The 19,674-nt window shown below is 42.3% G+C and overlaps 1 protein-coding gene across 1 annotated transcript in view; it reads right to left on the reverse strand.

Annotated features, from left to right (window-relative positions):
• Grin2a (glutamate ionotropic receptor NMDA type subunit 2A) overlaps nucleotides 1-19,674 on the reverse strand; it is a 447,114-nt gene that overhangs the window by 147,605 nt on the left and 279,835 nt on the right. Inside the window, exon 5 of the mRNA XM_075942009.1 lies at nucleotides 4,090-4,204. Coding sequence (XP_075798124.1) covers nucleotides 4,090-4,204 — 115 coding nt within the window. The remainder of the gene's footprint in view (nucleotides 1-4,089; nucleotides 4,205-19,674) is intronic.

Genomic DNA, 19,674 nt, shown 5'->3' on the forward strand with positions numbered 1-19,674 from the left:
CAGTGACAATTGATGGCTGCCTAGGGATGAAGAGTCAGTTTTCTTTAGGGACGTGGTCCCATGGATGAACCACATAATTAGGTTTAGTAGGCAATAAAGATTAAAATTAAAAATAAAGTTAAAAACGGGATGTGAAACTGAGACAGAGTCATGTATGGGGACCTAGAATAATCTAGAGAGGTTGGGGTGAATATGATCAAAATACATACTATTCATGCATAAAATTCTTTAAAAAATGAAAATAATATTATATTATAAAAGATACTAGCTATAGGATTTTCATAGATAGCCTATGTCAGAGTATGGAATTAATTGGCCTTCTTATCAAGATGGATAGTGAATTTTGTCAACTGTGTTTTCTGCATCTGTTGAAATAACTATATAATTTTCCCCTTTATTCAGTTAATATGGTAAATTACATCAATTTAGTTTTTGAATGTGAAGCCAATATTTCATTCCTAAAATAAACCCCTCTTCTCTGTGATGCATTATCTTTTTAGGCAACATTATTGCCTGTGATTAGTAAGATGGTGAAAATCTGTGTACATCGCTGTTACTTATTTTCTAAACATTTGATTGAATTCACAGTGAAGCCATCTGGACAGTAGAAAATGGGAGTAATGAAAATAAATTACTTTTTCACACCAAAAAAGGAAGTTTTCTGTTACATATTTAAGTCCCTAGCAATATAAACTATTCAGGTGTCTGACTTCTTCCCAATTCAGTTTGGGAAAATCATGTTTCTCTGAAGTATTTTCCCAGTTTAACAATACTGTCAAACTTGTTGGGATAAATTTTATGTGATGTTCCTCTTCACTACTTGGAAACGGTAAAGTCTGTAGAGGCATCACCTTTGTGTTTTAGTAGGAACTATTTGTTTCCCTTTTTGCACAATCACTATTGCAGTGGATTTTATTAATGTTTTCCTAAAGGCTGGGTTCTAAATTGTTGACTTTCTCTTGTATCTCTTATTTTCCTTTTGCATTGTTTGGGTTCTTTCTTTAGCTTCCTATGTGCTGTAAGACTGAGAAACAGAGACAGAGAGATAAGGTTGGTCTTCCTGTGCAATTTGATAGGGTCGTGATCTGCAGACCTTCTGGTTCAACCTCCCAGTGATGGGATTATACAGATATGTCACTATCTTTTTCTTTTTTTCCCCAGGATAAATTATGGACTTTATAATTTGTCTTTTTTAAAAGATCTATTTTGTTTTTATTTATGTGCATATATCTGTGTCTGTGTGGATGTGTGAGTGAATACCCAAGGAAGCCAATAGAAAGGTACTCGGTAGCTGGGAGCTGGAGCTACAGGGAGTTACAAACTGAGCCATGAGCGCTGGGAACTAAATTCTAGTCCTCTGGAAGAGCAGCAAGTACTCTCACCCACAGACCCATCGCCCCAGCTCCACAAATTCCCTTTAATTATGATGAACTGCAGTCATAAATTTCCCTCCTAAGACATATTCACCTTTACCCTTCCAGTTTGGGTATGTTGTGTTTTTATTTCCATTCTGTTTAAAATATTTTCTACTATCTCTTTTATTTCTCTTTTGACCTAAAATTTAAGTAGACATTTGTCATAATTTCCAAACAAGCATTTACTGGATATATCTTTTTTGCTGAATTTTATTTGAATACTGCTGTTATTAGAAGGTTTATTCTATAGCATTTCAATTTATTCAAATATGAGACTCATTTTAGATTCCAAACACCGTCTGCCCTGGTGGATTTTGGACACATTCTTGGAGAAACACATTTTTGTAGCTGGTGAATGGAGCAGGCAATGTTTTCCTGGGCTGCCTTGTCGCCCTTTAGGAGAGTGTCACTGGGCCCGCAATGGCTCCTGTGCATAGAGCATTTCCTCCCCCTCACCGCCCTGTGCCTTCCTCCTCTCCAAAGTTTCCCCCTCGTCCATTTCATGTGCAAAGCAAAGAAACTTCAAGATGCCAATAACATTTAGAAATGTTATTTAGGCATATCTTGTCAAAGGCTAGTCAACAATACCATTTTAAACTTTGGCCTTTTTTAAATTTTATTTATTTTGTAACTCCCTAGGACCAATTAATGCTGCCTATATATGCATGGGTGTGCTGGGGTTCACTGGGGGCATGGGCAAGCTACTAGTGACCACATCCCATGCAGCTCTCGATGTTCCTCAGCTAGGAGTAGGGCCTCAGGGGCCTCTCCCCCGTCCATGCTGGGCTGTTAGCTGGCTTGATCTTATGTGGAGCTTATGCAGACAACCACAGCTGCTAGGAGGTCACACATCCAACAACCATGATTCATGTTCAGAAGACAGCATTTCACAGGACTCTTCTCTCTCCTCTGGCCCTTACCCTCTCTCTGCCTCTTCTTGCACGATTGTCCTAGGACTTGACCCTGTCATTGCACTCTTTATGTGGTAGTGTGAGGATTGCCTTGGTAGTTGGGATATGGAGAAGAAGGTGTGCCACTAGGGCAGGTATCAATGTTTCTGAGAATTTAGTATATTCTATGGAGCCTCTCTTCTGTGACACAGGTTGTGCCAGTATATGGGGTGATTTTTCTTTTTTTTCTTTTTTATTTTTTTACGGGTCACTGAGGCATTTATTCTGCATGTAGAACTGCTGGGGCAGGGGTCTTTCCTGTGGCCACCCTAGAGATTACACTGGGCTCCAGACACTAGCTTGGAAGTGAGGTGACAATGATTCGGACCAGTCACATGATTACAAACCTGGGGTTTCCAGCAGGGCTCCAGGTGGTTGGGCGGACTGAAGACGTCTAAGGAAGCAATGGCATGGGAGGGGCAAGCACTGGGCCGGCCTTGAGCAGCCTTGATGACATCAGGGACGGGATCTAAGCAGCTGGTGGCTCCAGGGATCTGCATCCACTTTACTTGGCCAGGGGGTTCCTGAAGCACCTGCCGGCAAACTTGGCCTTGCTGCCCAGCTCTTCCTCCATTCTAAGAATCTGGTTGTACTTGGCCAGGCACTCGGATTGGCAAGGGGCGCCAGTCTTGATCTGCCCAGTGCAGAGCCCCACTACCAGGTCAGCGATGAAAGTATCATCGGTCTCCCCAGAGCGATGGGACACCATGACGCCCCAACCATTGGACTGGGCCAGCTTACATGCCTGCAGAGACTCGGTCACGGAGTCAATCTGGTTCACTTTGAGCAGGAGGCAGTTGCAGGTCTTCTCACTGACAGCCTTGGCAATCCTCTTAGGGATGGTCACTGTGAGATCGTCCCCAACCACCTGGATGCCTGAGCTAGCTGTGAACTTTACATGTTCACTTTTCAGAATTAATATGATATGTTCTTTTTTTAAGACATCTATGCTCCCTGTCCTCAGTATGATTTGCAGGAAGAAGGGATATGCTGAAGTTTTGAAAGCTAGTTTACTTGGAGCAAAAAACTAAGTAAATTAAAATACAGACTGTTTCACAAAATGGCAATGGTATGGGAGAATTGTCTGTATTCTGTCAATCATGTTTTAAATAAATGTTCATTGGCCAGGCAGGAAGTATAGGTGAGTTAACCAGACAAGAAATAGAGACGGAACGAAAAGAACAAGAGTATTCTGGGAAGTAGGAAGCTCCCTCCGCAGTCCTGTCTGACTGAAAGGTACCGAGCCATGTGGCTAACATAGATAAGAATAATGGGTTAATATAAGCCACAAGAGCTAATAAGAAGACTGAGCTAATGGGTCAATCAGTTGATACTTATGGAGATCTCTGTGTGATTTTCTCTGGGACTGGCCGGCTGTGGGGTACCAGGCGGGACAGAAACCCCAACAAGCTGGCCCTTCATGTTACATGGCAAATGGTGAACATGGTACATGCTTAGCAGACTCAAGAAAATCAATGTGATCTTTGCTACAGTGAACATTAGCTACCGCTTTTCTGTAACTGGAGCTTAACCATCTTTACGTTGTCCTAAATCTGTCCAGAACTATGGGACCCGAGAACAGCACACAACTATAAGTGCATTCCTATACATTCCTATACATTTGCACCTGCCTGGTCCTCAGAAAGGCTGGCCCTGGGCTTTGGAAGGGAGCTCCGAGCCACTGCACAGGACATGCTATACCCCCGCATTCTGCACACACTCACCTTTTCCCACTCTCGGTCCTTGTTCAGCACAATCACCACAAGCCTGGGGTGCACCTGATAGCCTTCTTCAGTGAAGGACAAGTCTTTGCCATCCCATGTCACATTGACCATAAATCTAGATGGAGAAGAGAGAAAGACACATTTTAGGGAAGACTTAAAGAGGCATCCAGCAAATGAGTGCATGCTACCATCAGCACACTATTACAGCATAAGCATGCATAACCATTGCTTACCATCATACAGGGCCTCCAGCTGTGGGCCTATTGGTACCTATGGAGGCACTACTAACTACATTCACTCCAATCCACCAGCATGCACTCATTTTCAAAATTCCAGTCTTGTATCTAGGCATTAATAATCAACATGTTAATACTTTTGACTACCAAATCATTGACCTGGGTTCACATGGTCTTCTTATATGAGAAGCTGAACGTGTATCATTCTCTCTCTGCACCACCTCTCTCTCTGTCTCTCTGTCTCTCTCTCTCTCTCTCTGTCTCTCTCTCTCTGTCTCTCTCTCTCTCTCTCTTTCTCTCTCTCTCTCTCTCTCTCTGCATGTCTGTGAACACATGGATGCCCACACATAGGTGGGTGACCACAGAGGTTAGAAGAAAAAAGGGTGTTGGATCACAAGAGCAGGGATTGCAAGTAGTAGTGAGATTGTGTATCCTGGGAACTGAATTCAGCTCCTCAGCAGAAACATCAAAGGCTTTTAGCCGCTGCACCCTCTCTCTAGCCCTTTGTATTCTATTCTCTTTCTATAGGTTCCCCAGAAAGAAACTGCTTCCTCAAAAACTACACAGATTTAGCTTCAAAGTAATGATAGCCCATCTGTTTATTACTCATTTGGCTAATATTTATTTGCTACCTGTCAAGGCTTAGCTAGTTGGGTGAAGATTAAAAGGAAACAGATGTGATCCCTGCTCTCATGAGGTTTATAGTCTAAGGGAAAGGACATATATGAGCTGATTAACTACAGATCTCTGACACGCTACAAGAAATAGGATATGGGGCTGAGGAAATGGTTTAGTTGGCAAAGTGTTAGCTAGGTAAATATTAGGACCTGAGTTCCGACCCCCTGCATCCCATGAAAAGACTGCATGGGTGCACATGCCTGTGACCCTAGTGCTATAGACGTGGAGATAGGATGGCCCCAGGTAATCTGGCTCAGTTATGATCTTCAGGGTCAGTAAGAAACTCTGTCTCAAAAATTACATGGTGAGTAACTGAGGAAGATACCCAATGTCCTTATTTGGCCTCTACATATGTGCACACACAAACACACACAAACACACGCATGCACACACACACACACCTTTTTTTAAATAGAGAAAAAGAAAGGTATATTATTGGAAAGCACAAAAGGAGAAAATAAAACCCAAGAAGTATGTTTTGATTTATGGGGTATGTCAGCATTGATTATGTAAAAGAAACTGGGAATAGGTTAATGGAACAAGGAATGCCCAAGTCTGTGGTACATACAAAACATCAGATATAGGTGTTTGAAGTTGAAAGAGATAGAAAGAGAAATGTGGCATTGAGAGGGTGGATGAAGCTTTGCTGGCATCTTCAATTTTGTCTTTATCTTAAAATGAGAAGCCATTGAAGGTTTTTAATCAAGGGAGTGCCATAGCACTTTAGTAATGTCATTGTAAGGTGGCGTAGAGACCATCAAGGAGACCAGATACCAGGTGCTGTTTACAGGGCTATGTGAGGTGGTGTAGAGACTAGTCAAGGAGACCAGATACCGGGTGCTATTTACAGGGCTATGTGAGGTGGTGTAGAGACTAGTCAAGGAGACCAGATACTGGGTGCTATTTACAGGGCTATGTGAGGTGGTGTAGAGACTAGTCAAGGAGACCAGATACCGGGTGCTGTTTACAGAACTATGTTATTCCTTCAATCAAGATGGAAGACAGGGGTGGCTTTGACCAAGGTAGTTGCCAAAAAAGAAAGAAAGAAGGAGGAAATGGATGAAGAGCAGCAGAAAGAGAACAAAAGAAAACGGAAGTGTGTTCTAGGTAAGCATGAAGTAGAAAGTCATCAAGGACCTGTGTCATAGCCATAAGATCAACTCTGACCTGTGCATGTTTATTGCAGGGGACATCTGTCTGCTTAATAATGTTGGTTCCCTCTCTACTCTGCTCCTTTAAATTCTCTTGCATCTGATCAAGTTGAACTCCAGTGGCAATACACAGCATGGTTCATCCACCAGAACTAGAATGAAAAGGTGCCCCGGGGCTTCCATATCTCCATGGAGCTTGAGATGGGTGTGACGTTACATATGACTGAGGGCCAGCAGCATGTCTCAGCAGGTAAAGAGACTTGCCACCAAACTTGGAGTAGGACTCCTGTTGTGGAAGGAAAGAACCAGCTCCTGAAATTGTCCTCGGACCTCCACACACTATGACATATGTGCACACACACATGCACACAGTTAAGCAGGGGAAAATTAAGAAAGCATGACTGTGAACCCTCACAGACACTACCTAAAAATAGTACAATGGACTGAAGCATTTGAAAACTGCATCAGAAAGAGAAGGCACGGAAGCATTCTCTGGCTTGACAGTCACTTCATCCAAAGCAGATAAAGAAAGTATTTAAGGAGAAAAACAAACCTACAAAGTTCCAAAAAAGAGACTGGCCTAGTGAGCCACAGGCCCACCTCTGATCTTCTATAGTGCAGAAGTGACCACATAGGAGAGACCAGAGCTCCGTGGACAGGTTGAAAAAACAGGGGCATGGTGAAATCGTCTTGTGTATTCATCCCATGGGCCATCAGCATCCCTAAAAGTCGTGCTCTTGGGGCTGGATGACTCAGTAGTTAAGAGCTCTCAATGCTCTTCCAGAAAACTCAAGTTTGGTTCCTAGAACCCACATCAGGCAGCTCACAACTGCCTGCAACGCCAGCTGCAGGGCATCACATATCCTCCTCTGGCCTCTGAGGGCCCCCACATGTGGGTAGCATAGACACACATACACACACTCGTAAATTAAAATAATAATTATCTTTAAACATGATATTCTCAGCAACAAGATAACGATGTAAAAAAAAGCACTCCGGATTAAATGTTAAAGGAAAGGAAAGAGGGTTAAGAAGAGAGTCTGTCTATGCATGGAAGGGTTGCGGGTACTCTCCACTTCCTCTGTTTCCTTTTATTCTTGTAATTACTTGCAATCAAACACTTCAGCAGAAACACTGTTAAAAAAAGGCAAATCAATCACTGTTCTACTAGAGGCATTTGTGGTGTCTATGACAGTTTGCTAAAAGACATTTTCCTTGTGTATGTACATGTGTGAATGGGTACATTTACACATGTGTGTGTAGGTCAGAGAACAACCTTGATGTCATTCCTCAGGAATGCCACCCACCTTGTGCTCTAAGACAGGGTCTCTCACTGGCTTGGAGCTTGTCAAGTAGGCTAGGCTGGCTGACCAGCAAGCTCGGGAAGCCGCTTGTTTCTGCCTCCCCAGTGCTCGGATTCCAAGTGCGCTGTAATGTCTGGCACTTTTACATGAGTTCTGATGGTCAAACTTAGATGCTGGTGTTTGTAAGACAAACTCCTTAGCAACTAAGCCACCTCAGCAAACCTAGAAAGGTATTTTTTTCTGATTCAACAACTGTTTATTTATGAGTCTCTTATGTGTCTGACTTTATAGTGAATCCTATTGGAGAAGAATTAAAGGAACAGTGCCTCTCTACCCTCTGGCCAACCCTTCCCATAATTCATAGACAAAGGCACATCAATGGCAGAATGACTGATGGAGAATGTGAAAGTTGCAAAAGCTGGTGAGGAGCCCCTAGCTCAACATGGAATGCCTGAGCAACCCTTCTGGGTGATATTGAAGACAACGGGAGAGGCAGATAGAAACATTTCTGTCAGAGAAGTTACCAGCAGAGACAGTGATGCTCCAGGAGAATCAGGAAGCTGATTTAGGGAGCTGACCAAGTCAACCTGTGAAGGACGCCAACAATGGATCATGGAGCCCTTTATGGCATGCCACAGCACTGGGAGTTTGTGCAGAAGCCATGGAACCATGGCAAAGGTTTCCACTGGGAAACCATGAAAGGAAGGTTGTAAGCAGAGAAGCATTTGGGTTTGCCACTGGCAGAAAAGACATGCAAAGTCCCTGCACTGGACCAGTTACGCAGTGGAGACTTGCTTGTTCTTTGATGGTTCTTGGCTGGATATGCTGAGCTAAGAAGAGACACATAGGAACATTTAGGAAACATTCCATTTTACACCCTCTGTGCATAGGACTCATGAAAAGATTTTCAGTAGACTGTAGAATTAGAGGAACACTGGACTTTCATTAAATTCTTCATTGTCAGCAGGCTTTCAAAGTAACTAATTGGGAGCTAAATTAGGCTACTTTTATCTTCCAAGCAGAAGTTTGGTTTCATTTCTCATAATTATTTTAGGTCCTATCTAATTGCCTGGCACACAGAAGGCACCCAGTTGATGCTTGACGGCTAAGACTACTGACATATCATCATAAAATGTGCCATCCATCCATCAATACATTTAGTCATACATAATTGCATTCCTCACCCTCAAATACATTTGCCCACCCATCCATAAGCCCATCAATACACTTATCCATCTGTTTGTCTGTCTACTAGTTCATCCATCTGCCTATACATCAACACATTATCTATTCATAGCCCATCAATAATTCATTAATATATTCATTATTCCAACCAATAGAAACATTTGAGGACCTACTATATATGAAGCATGCTCTTTGTCATAGAGTCTGCTAAGAAAATAGTACAAAAACAACCATACAATTTTCAAGGTTGGTGAGGAAGTGACAAAGGATAAAATATAACAATAAAGAATGACAAATGCAAAATGAACAAAGTTTATTGGTTAAGCTGATGATGTGTATAAAGTAAACTGTGGTAGATTCTATTGCAACTCCAGGGAAAGAATTAGGAGACAAAGTAGAAAATGTTTGGGCCATGTAAAGAAAGAGCAGGCGTCAGGCAGACAGACCATAGGATATAGCAACAACAGTTTGCATGGAGAAAACTGCATAGTCAAAAGCAGAGAGATGACGCTTCATAATTCATTTGATCAGAGTTAGAAACAGATCAGAAGGATTGGGAGATGGGGTTTGGGGGTGGTGAGTGGCTTGAGATGTGATACTAGGGGCAGAAGAAAATGTTTCATCAGTGTTACTAAGGCAGAAAGAGTAAGTTCTTATGGCTCAAAAAAAAAAAAAAAAAAAAAAAACAGAAGGGACCAGGTAGTAATTGAGGCAAGGAAGAGGGCTAAGGAAATGGTGTGTGGGGTGAAATGATTACACCAACAGGCCAATAGCTGCAACAGAAGATTTGTTGAACTGCAGTGTAACTGCTGTAAAGATGAGCCAAACTAGTAAAACAAACAAACAAAAGACAAACCACCTAGGAACTTTCTGTGCCTCACACCTTAAACTCATAGGTAGAATGACCAGTTCATAGAGATAGTTCTCAATGAATCCAGTGAACTGTTATACCAAAGTTCAATAATCTAACATTCTTGGATTAACAGCTTGGGCATGTTCTAGCTCATAACCTAAATGTTTACACATTTTATCAAAAGGTTTGCAAATACAATGCTTATTTTCTGTTTAGAAAGGTTAATTGCTACAGGTTGAATCTCGACTGTCTCCCACAAAGACTCACATGCTAAGACTGAACCCCTGGGTACCACAGCTGAGGCATGGAGAAGCTTTGAAAGTGGTACCTACTGAGACATCGGTAGGTATTGGAGGATGCCCTTAGGAGGACGCCCTGTTCCTTCCATTCTTTCATCATCTTAGCAAGAGGTGAGCAGTTTTCTCTTCCATGTATTCCTGCCATGACATGATGCTTATGGACCTAAAACGTAACTTCCCAAACAGATTCCCAACCTGAGGACAAATAAAAGTTTCTTCTTCACGAGCCGATTAAAGGAAAACTGACTGACACAGTGGATCAGGGAATAGGAAGATTTCCGTTTTGGCATAGGCAGTTGGTCCCCGGCAGAAGCATCTGCAGGTTACATTATGTCACCCAAGTATCACACACATCATTTTAAGCAAGAGGCCAGCATGGGCCACCATCTTTCTTTGGATTTATCTGTTGAATCTACTTAAATCTTTTATTTCTCATCTTGATTGCTTACACACCATTCCTTTCCCTCCATTTCCCAATCAGATAAGGTGCAATTAGCTGACTGACCATTCCGATTTGGCAAATCAGCTTTGTAAAATATAAAAATAACCGTACAGAAATCCACCTGTCCCAATTTTTACTGTGTTTCCTTAAAATTCAGTATTCTAGACAGCAGTTCCACGTACTAAATGTTAATATCGCCTCTTTCTGTCTAGCTCCTGTCTCTAGTCCTTTGGGAGGGGAAAAAAGCTCTAATAGAAATTTCTGCTGAACACCAGTTTCATTATGAAGTTGGCAGGGAGCAAGTACCTGTTACCTTCAATTCCTCCATCCAGTTTCTAGGAAGGACAGTCCATATTTCCTTAGGTTTTCCTCCCACTTAAACTGACACTAGAGCAAACTTCTTTACCTAAGGAGATACTATTATATACTGCTTTGCTTTGTCCCCATTATTACCCGCTGAGCACTTGTATTAAACAGTAAAATCATATCACTGTCTTGCTTATCGAAATTGATTACACACCTTTAGCAACCAGATAAACATACTGGAAACCCTGGTGGCTGCTAAACTTCAAATTACATCTTCAATTTTTCCATCAGGAGCAATAAATACAAGAAAGCACACGAACAAAATATATGAGGTGGTGAAGTCCTATGCTCTGCAGAGATCTGCCTCTATCCTTCCGTTGTTCAGTGGCGGTAAAGTAGTCTACACAGTGCTAATCCAAAAACACCAGTGATTTGCAGCACATGGACACGAGGCCTCCTGTAGTAGTAATACAACCTTGGGGATGTGAGGCTGCTGCCTATGTTGAATGGCCCTTTCTCCCATTTGCATTTCCTGTCCTATAAATGGCCAATGTCCAAAGGAAGGACAGGGGGGCCATACTTCCTATTTCACAGATAGAGTGAAAATGGGCCAGAAATTCCAAGTTCATGCCACACCAGAAGTGTCTATGATGGAAGCATGAGTCACGGGGGTTATGGGGCACTTGCTGTGTGCGTGGTCTGGATTAAAACATGCCACAGGTCTAATGAAAACCCTGTATATTTCAACATTTATGTTGATTAAATATTCAATATTCAGCATTTCAATATTATGTTGTTGCTAAATTGTGTGCCTGTGTGTGGGTTTGTATTCATTAATTCATGTATCTATGGAGAAAAGGGTATCAGATCCTCTGGAGAGGGAGCCAGAGGCAACTGGGACTTGTGTCCCATCAGTACTAAAAACTGAATCTGAGTCTTCTGCAAGACAGCATGCACTCTTGACTACTGATCCATCTCTGCAGCCCCACACCCTGCATCTTAGAAATGTTCTGTTCAAGATAAAGTGATAAGATCACATGATGGTTTAAGAAGATAGCTGAATGGATGGGTGAAACCTGAGCTTCATCCCCCAGAACTGACAAAATGCTAGGCATTCCATTTCTGCTGGACAGTTAGGTCAGACTCTCTTTGGGTTTTGTTGTAGTCTTGCTTTGTTTTCTAATAAACAAAATGTATGCATTCATAAAGGAGGCTCCCGCATTCTGCTTGCTTAATGCTGTATTTCTAGTGAACATGGCACCTGGCCGAGATCAATCATGCAGTGAACAAGGACAGAATCGCTGTTTCTATGTAGTTGAAGTTTCACAGTGTTAAAGAATGAGAGGCTTCTGATGCTTCCTGCTGGGCCCCTGGAGGGGCATCTTACATGCTCTGAGCCCCTCCACCTCCTCCACTGTCAGTTTTGCTAAATGGCCTTGTTGTGACTATCAGAAAGCTTTGGAAACACTGGCATTTGTACCCATAGATCAGTTAGTGTTACCAGTTACTGTGGAGATGAACAACTGGCCTAAGTAGGGGGGATAGATGACTGCTGAAAGCTGAACTCTAAATGGGACATCAATCTCACCAAGGCTTGGGGACAAGAAGAGAGGACAAAGAGCACATGAAGAAGCTGAAGGAAGAACTGAAAGGTTACAGAACACGGACTTCCAGGTGTGCAATAGCCATCGCGTGCCTTAATTCTCAGCCACTGTGATGACCTGTACAAGATTGCCCAGACCAACATCCTATCACGGAGTGGTGAAGAGCTAATGAGGCTACTTCTCTGAGGACCTATATATAGACACTTAATGGTCCCTGGCAGAGGGAGACGTTTTCTTCAGCTGTGTAGTCACAGGTAATGTTCCCATGGTCCTGCCAATAATCCTAATTAAGCTCATTGGGTCACACACACACACACACACACAAAGAGATGGAAGAGGGGAGACTTGGGAAGAGAAAAGGGTCAGTGGAAGCATAGGGGGACAAGAGAAAATAATAGGGAGAATATTATAACCAAGACACATTTTATACAATATTAAAATGTCATAATGAAACTTATTATGATGTAATGATAACATATGATTTCAAACACTTTAAATTAACCAGGATAAACCATATAAACTCCCCATCACCTAACAAAGCTCCATACAGGATGCTCCGCACATGCCTAGTACACAGCTGTTGTCTGATAAACATGGTTAATGAACACTTCCCACGTGTTGTCGTTACTTTCCCACTCTGTTACTATGTCTAACACTCTATTGTGATGCAGCTCTGTCTTTTTAAAACCATGCTTCTCTTCGATACGGGAGAGTGGCGCTGTCCAAGTTGCCTCAGTCCGGTCAGAGCCGTGTGAGCATCTGTGTACACAAAACGTCTCATTCTTTCAAATTTCCACTTTGTCTTTTTTGCCTCACAATTGTCTCTTTTAACTTCCCAAATCTGATTGTTTGAAATGTTCTCTAGACATATTTATTATTCGCCCTTTCCCTTTAGACTGTAATTCTCTTACTCTTTCATAAATGCCACCATAACCTGTTTAGTGGTTCTCAATTTTTGGTTAATTTTCCATCTGCTCTGCAATTTCCCAGTTCCAGGGGCTGGTTTCCTAAATCTTACTATCCTTTAAATGCCTCTTCTGGCAGACCCGATGTCGCAGGCTTTCCATTTCTCACTTAATTTATATGTTTTGGGAATCAGAGTTGTTGCTTTCTTTAATCTGTCCATGTTTTCAGAACATTTGGATTTCCAGGAGACTTAAATTCTGCTATAGAGATGGATACTTTGCAGTGGTATGGATCTTGGTTTGTTGATACAAATTTAAAGTCAATTTTATTATATGTATATTTCTGCTCTTGATTAAGGTATTATGTTTGTGCAGCTCATTTAAATACAAGTTAATAGAGAGTCATCTATAATAGTCAAGCTTGTAGTCATGTTAGTTAGGTTTTCTAAATGTACAGAGATATATTTCAGATGGATAGATAGTCTTCAAACCTTTCAAAAACTTAACACATTTAAAATGTTTTAAGAACTTAGGACTTTTCATGACATTGAGACACATCTGCTCCAGACAGCACCAATCTACTTCAAGAGGATGATGGGCATCAAAGAGGCTCCTTATGGAGTTGGTTATCCATTTGGGCAAGAAACTGCTCTTGCCTGGACTGCTTGCCTATATGCTGTATTAAACTGGGCATTCAGAACGCACAGAAAAATGACTGCTGAACTTGCCTAAAGAAAGTGAGACAGTCCTCCAGGGTTCCTGCTTCATGAAAGAGTCTGCCAGACATTCTGCAGGACACAGAAAAAAGGGACTGACAAACTGCCAACAATATAGAAAGAACTGTCTTTGAAATTTCCTGCTTCATGGAAAAGTCTGCCAGATACTATGGGCCAGTAGCTGAAGATGGATGCCCCAATGCTACAGAAGAACTTTGGGTGACTGTGCAGGCAGCAAGATATCTCTGTCAATTCTCGAGTTTGGGGAGTTGCTTACCATATACTTACTGTTTACTTAAGTAATAGTATATCCTTCTGGAGTCTTTGATGAAGTTTAATTCCTTAGTTATAACAAAAGATAAAGTAGATATAAATATTGTAACTGTAATTCTTGCTTGATACCTGTTTTGTTATATGTAATTTTACTATGTTAAAGTTAAAACCTTTCTTTTTATTTAGACAGAAAAGGGGAAAATATATGGGATGTATATGTGTTGCTTTTATTGGTTAATGAATAAAGAAGCTGCTTTAGCCTATGACAGGATGGAATAGAGTAAGGCAGGAATTCCAAACAGAGATAGAGGAGAAAGTAAACAGAATCAGTGAGACCCCATGTAGCCACCGGAGGAGACAGACATGGGAACCTTGCCAGTAGGCCATGACCTCATAGTGATGCACAGATTAATTAGAGATGGATTTATTTAAGATGTAAGACTTAGCTAGAAATATGCATAAGTTAATAGGCCAAGCAGCTGTATAATTAATATAGTTTCTGAGTGGCTATTTCAGGTCTGGGTGGTCGAGAAATGAATGAGCAGTCTCCGCCAACCGGATTCGTTTTTAAATTTCCTCCTCCAAATCCTGTAAGATCTGTGCTGCCTTCCTACTGACCCAACTTTATGTTTTCGACTCTTGCTCTCTCACTCTCTCCTGATGGTCTGAAATCTCTTTCACACTGGTGACTGTTTAGAGCTTCCTGGTTTAGTATTCATTATTAGCTCAGCAGGGAGATCTGGCACAGACACGGACACTCTAGCATAAAGTTAATCTCCAAGCATTGCAAAAACATGAAGCTGGGCCCTCATGAAGGAAGGAATCCTCAGTCCTCTTTAAAGCAACCCCTTCATACTTTTTTTCCTAAGTTTGTCTCCCCCTCCTATATCTCCCTCACTCTGCCCATCCCCTGTGGTGAACAGTGTCCCACTGGGAGTGGCTTTCCATTTGACCTCCCTTGTGCTCAACTCATATATTTGTTGGAGGTTTCTAAACACCCAACAGCAGAGCCAACATGCCCATGTCGGGGCTAAATTCCCTAACTCCAGCCCGCATTCCACATTGTCCAGGCCAGTGTCCCATGAGACAGATTCAGAAATAAACTTTTTAAATGGAGAGAGAGAATCATTCCTCTAACACAACCTCTATTATTGTGACCAACTGAAAAATACCTTGACTGACAGAAAAGTATTGATTTTTGTTATTGCTGTTTTCTTTCTTTAAAGAAACTGGGGCTTGAACACACCATAAGCAGTGTTCTGCCCCTGAGTTACATCCCCAGCACTAGCCTTTCACTCTGTTTTGAGACAGAATCTTGTTAAGTTGCAGGCTGGACTTGAACTCACTCTGTACCCAGGCAGGCCTTGCACTTGGAGCCCTTCTGCCACAGTTTGGCAAACAAGTAGGTAGGCAATCCTTATCATTAAGCTTGGCTAACACTGAGTTTTAAAAACACAGAAAGCAGGGATTGTCTTGAATCCTGCCACATCTAAAACTATGGGTACAGCATGCATGGCCTGGACAGCACTTTCACAAACTGATAGAGCATGCAAGCCTGGACAGCTCTTTCACGTGCTGTTAGACCATGCACGGCCTGGACAGCACTTTTCCAAGCTGGTGAACAAAGGAACAAATGAGCTAGCAGAGGCCGTCTGGAGGCTTTTGCACACTCAGCATTCATTTCCAGTGAACCAGCTGTGTGTCGGGGGAACTATCTACAGCCACTTTCTTGTTTCTGGAATCTCCTTTATTTATTGAAAGTTAAGTGGCCATTAACAAAGTGTTTTTTTTTAATCCAGCTGGCTATTGTTCCCTATGTGTGGGATATGCCAAGGCACCTAGAACAGGGATGCTTCAGTGCCTGGGGCTATTAGTAACATGTTAACGTAGCACTAAATGAAGAAGCCAACCCTACCAGCTTCTGTCATCATTCTAATCGAGGGTACAGAGGAGGTTGGCAGCCAGTGTTTGACAGCTGGCAGCTCACTCAGTCACCCACCCCCATTCTCCCAAACCACTTAAAGTCTTGACATTTTATTTTTGGGGCTTAATCTCCTGTACCCCAGACTGGCCTTGAACTAAATCTTCTGCCTCCAGCTCTTGAAGGCTGGGGTTACAGGTGTGGGCTACCACACCTGAGTTATGCAGCGTTGCAGTTCATGCCAGGGTCAGGCACGCAGGGCAAGCACTCCACCAACAAGTCAAGATCTTTTTTTTTAATTTATTTATTTTTATTTATTTATTTATTAAAGATTTCTGCCTCCTCCCCACCACCGCCTCCCATTTCCCTCCCCCTCCCCTGATCAAGAGGAAGCAGATGTGCATGGGATATTGTTTTCATCCATAAGGAAGAGGAGAAGGAAAGGGAGGAGGGGAAGAAGAGGAGGAGAAAGAACAAAGAAGAAATATATAGAAAATATGGATCAGCTGTCACCCAATGCAAGGTGTAATTTCATGTTAGAATCTCTGGGAACCCCCACAATGAGACATGGGTGCAATAGAAACAAAGACTTGTTACTGCTAACAGCTGTCCCAAGTAGACCGTGTGACAGTACCTGGCCCAGAGCTCAGAGAACAGTCACTGAATAAAGAAAGTCACCGATCTCTGTCCTTTCTTGTTATCCTTTTGACACAAGTCCTACTTATCAGTCCAGTCGCTGTCCACCTGTTCTTCACAGAGGGTGCGAAATCTAACAGGGTCGCCTGAAGGCCCAGAAGAAAGGCATAGTCAATGGGACTCTGGAGTTCCCATGTCTTTTAATTCTTTGATAACCTTGAAACTTCTTACATTATTTTGGGGAAATTCGATTTGTGTTCATCAAACCAGAGAGCAATTAGATGTGTGTCCTTCATGCCGCTGCAGAGAAGAATCCTAGCATTCAAACCAGGAGATCTCAGTTCTTGTTTCATCTCAGATAAGCCAGCAAGAGCAACTGCTTAAACGATGGACTGAATTCACTTACTTCCAGTATGCGCTGCTTGTTGAACAGATGCTTTCTCTGTATTACCTCAGCAAAGGGCCAGCTGCGGGCCTCTCCTTCTACAGGGGAAGATGCTTTGAGGGCTGGAAACCGTGGGGAGGCATACATGGTGCCAGGGACTTCTGATTCCTCATCAGCACTTTCTCCTTCTGCTTCGGGAAATGGAAATCTACAGTCTGGACGTGGTGACTCAGGCCTGTCATTCCAGCTACCCAGAAGGCTAATGTTGGAAGATCACAAGCTCAGAGTCTGCCTGGGCCACAGAGGGAGTTCAAGGCTTACCTGGGAAACTTAGTACAACCCCATCTCAAAATAAAAACACAAAAAAGTAGAGAAGGGGTTTCTGGAGATGCAGTTTAGTTGAAGAGGGCATGTCCAGAATACCTGAGAGACTCCATCTTAGTGGATAAAAGTAAAAATAGAAAATAAACAAAAGAAAACCAACTTTTTAAAAAGATTTTATTTACTTATTATGTATACAGTGTTCTACCTGCATGTATGCCTGCAGGGAAGAGAGCACCAGATCTCATTAGAGATAGTTATGAGCCACCATGTGGTTGCTGGGAATTGAACTCAAGACCTCTGGAAGAACAGCCAATGCTCTTAACCTCTGAGCCATCTCTTCAGCCCCTGAAAACCAACTTTTTTAAAGGGGAAAAAAGTAAATTTCATATTTTATCTGGAAACAGAATACCCAATAATAAAGTTTCTAATCTGGGAACTCTAAACTATGTTCTGGCCAATAGGAAACAAGTTATAGAAAGTACCTTATAGTGAGAAGGTAAGCCCATCATTGTTCCTTCCTCTTCCTTTGGTGGCAATACAGATGTGATGGTTGGAGCACCCACAGCCATTCCGGACTGAGAAGTAGAAACCATTGGCCAGGGTAACAGAGTCACAAAGGAGAAAGAAACTAGATAACTGGACTACCACACCAGCAATGAACAACCTTGGGACCTCTTTCACAGAACACAGAATCCAGTATCCATCTTATATAAGCCATGTGTGTCTAAGATTTTCATATTGTTTGCTCATATTTATTTGCTCACTTAGTTTATAGAGAGAACCCAGGACCACACAAATGCTAGATAACTGCTTTTCCGCTAAGTTATGTGTTCAGACCATTGTCTTTCATTGTAAAACAAAATACATCCTAGCAGGTTTGACTCGCAGAGACATGACTATGGGAACCACACTCTTTTGGAATCCAAAGCCTTTGGGGGAAGTAGCACCAACCCCAATTTAGACTCACCCTTTTAGCTCAACAACATGGGGCCATCTCTCCTGAGCTCTCCATTCCCAGCTGAACACTCAATGCTTGTGGTCCCACCTCCACCCCTTGTAATTCCTATTTGATATCCCCCTGCCTCTTCACATCTAATCTAAGCCCAATAGCATTTTGTTGTTGCTTTTTTTATGGTATATTTTCTGTTTTGTGAAGATGGTTATTGTGGGGGAGGGGTATGGGCGTGCACACACACAAGCCTTTTTTTTTTTTTAACATGGGTTCTGAGAATCAGACTCAGGTCCTCGAGTTTGCAAGGCAAGCATTCAGTCTTCTTTAGTGTTTTTTATTATTGTGATAATACACCACGACCATAAACAACTTGGGAAAAAAGGGTTTACTTCATTTTACAACCCTCAGGCCACACCCCATCACTCCCCCTCCCCCCCCCTCGTGCTGTGGGGAGGTGGAGACATGGGGAATGACAGGCACTTGCTGGTTGACAGTCTACCTCAATATTTAGTGAAGACACTGTCTGTAGGGAATATGATGGATGGAGAATGACAGGCCAAGACAGACACCTGACATCTCCTGTGGCCTGTGTGCACAAGTTCACACACGCACACACACATGCATGTGCCACACATACACACCACACATACACACAATAAAATAGGCTGACACAGCTTCATGCTACTCGGAGGATAAAATCTCCATGTTCCTTAGCTCTTCCAACCCCATTTATCATAACTGCTCTTTCCATCCTGTTCTTCAAAACAAACTCGAGAACTCGCGAGATTCTGACAGACACTGTGATTCTCTGGTTGTTGGCTCTTACTCCTACACTCTGTGCTATTAAGAAAGCAGCAGTGGATGTTTCTGGATGACAGACTCCTAAACACCACAAGCAGTGCTTCTGGCTATGGTGATTGGCCCAGGGATGGGAACTCCATTCTACCTTATCCAATCAGATTCCTTCTCTGGGAACTTTCTGTTGCATCTTGGAAGGAGTTACTGGATTTAAGAAGACATAGTGATGAAAGGCTGTGTGCCAATATTTATTTAGATGGGGTAGCTGAAGGCAACACTTCAACCTGAACATCACCATAACAAGACCACTGCATTCTTTCTATTGGATGAACTGATATATCCTCTGGGTTTTAATTGTTTGTTTGTATTGCTTTGGTTAACAAGAATTTGTATGCCATCATTTAAACATCACACCTCTTCTCTATTAAACCGTGGAGGATGGGAGAGATTTTTTTCATTATGAGACAATTATGAAGTGAGTGTCTGTGTGTGTGTGAGAGAGAGAGAGAGACAGAGAGGAGGGGGGGGGAGAGACGGAGGGAAAGGGTTTACAGGTTTTATGTGAGTGTAAAATTTTATTTCTTTAAATGAAACCACATTAGAGTAGGATTTCTGGA

The sequence above is a fragment of the Microtus pennsylvanicus genome, chromosome 11, assembly GCF_037038515.1.
Source record: "Microtus pennsylvanicus isolate mMicPen1 chromosome 11, mMicPen1.hap1, whole genome shotgun sequence".
NCBI classification, from domain to species: Eukaryota; Metazoa; Chordata; class Mammalia; order Rodentia; family Cricetidae; genus Microtus; species Microtus pennsylvanicus.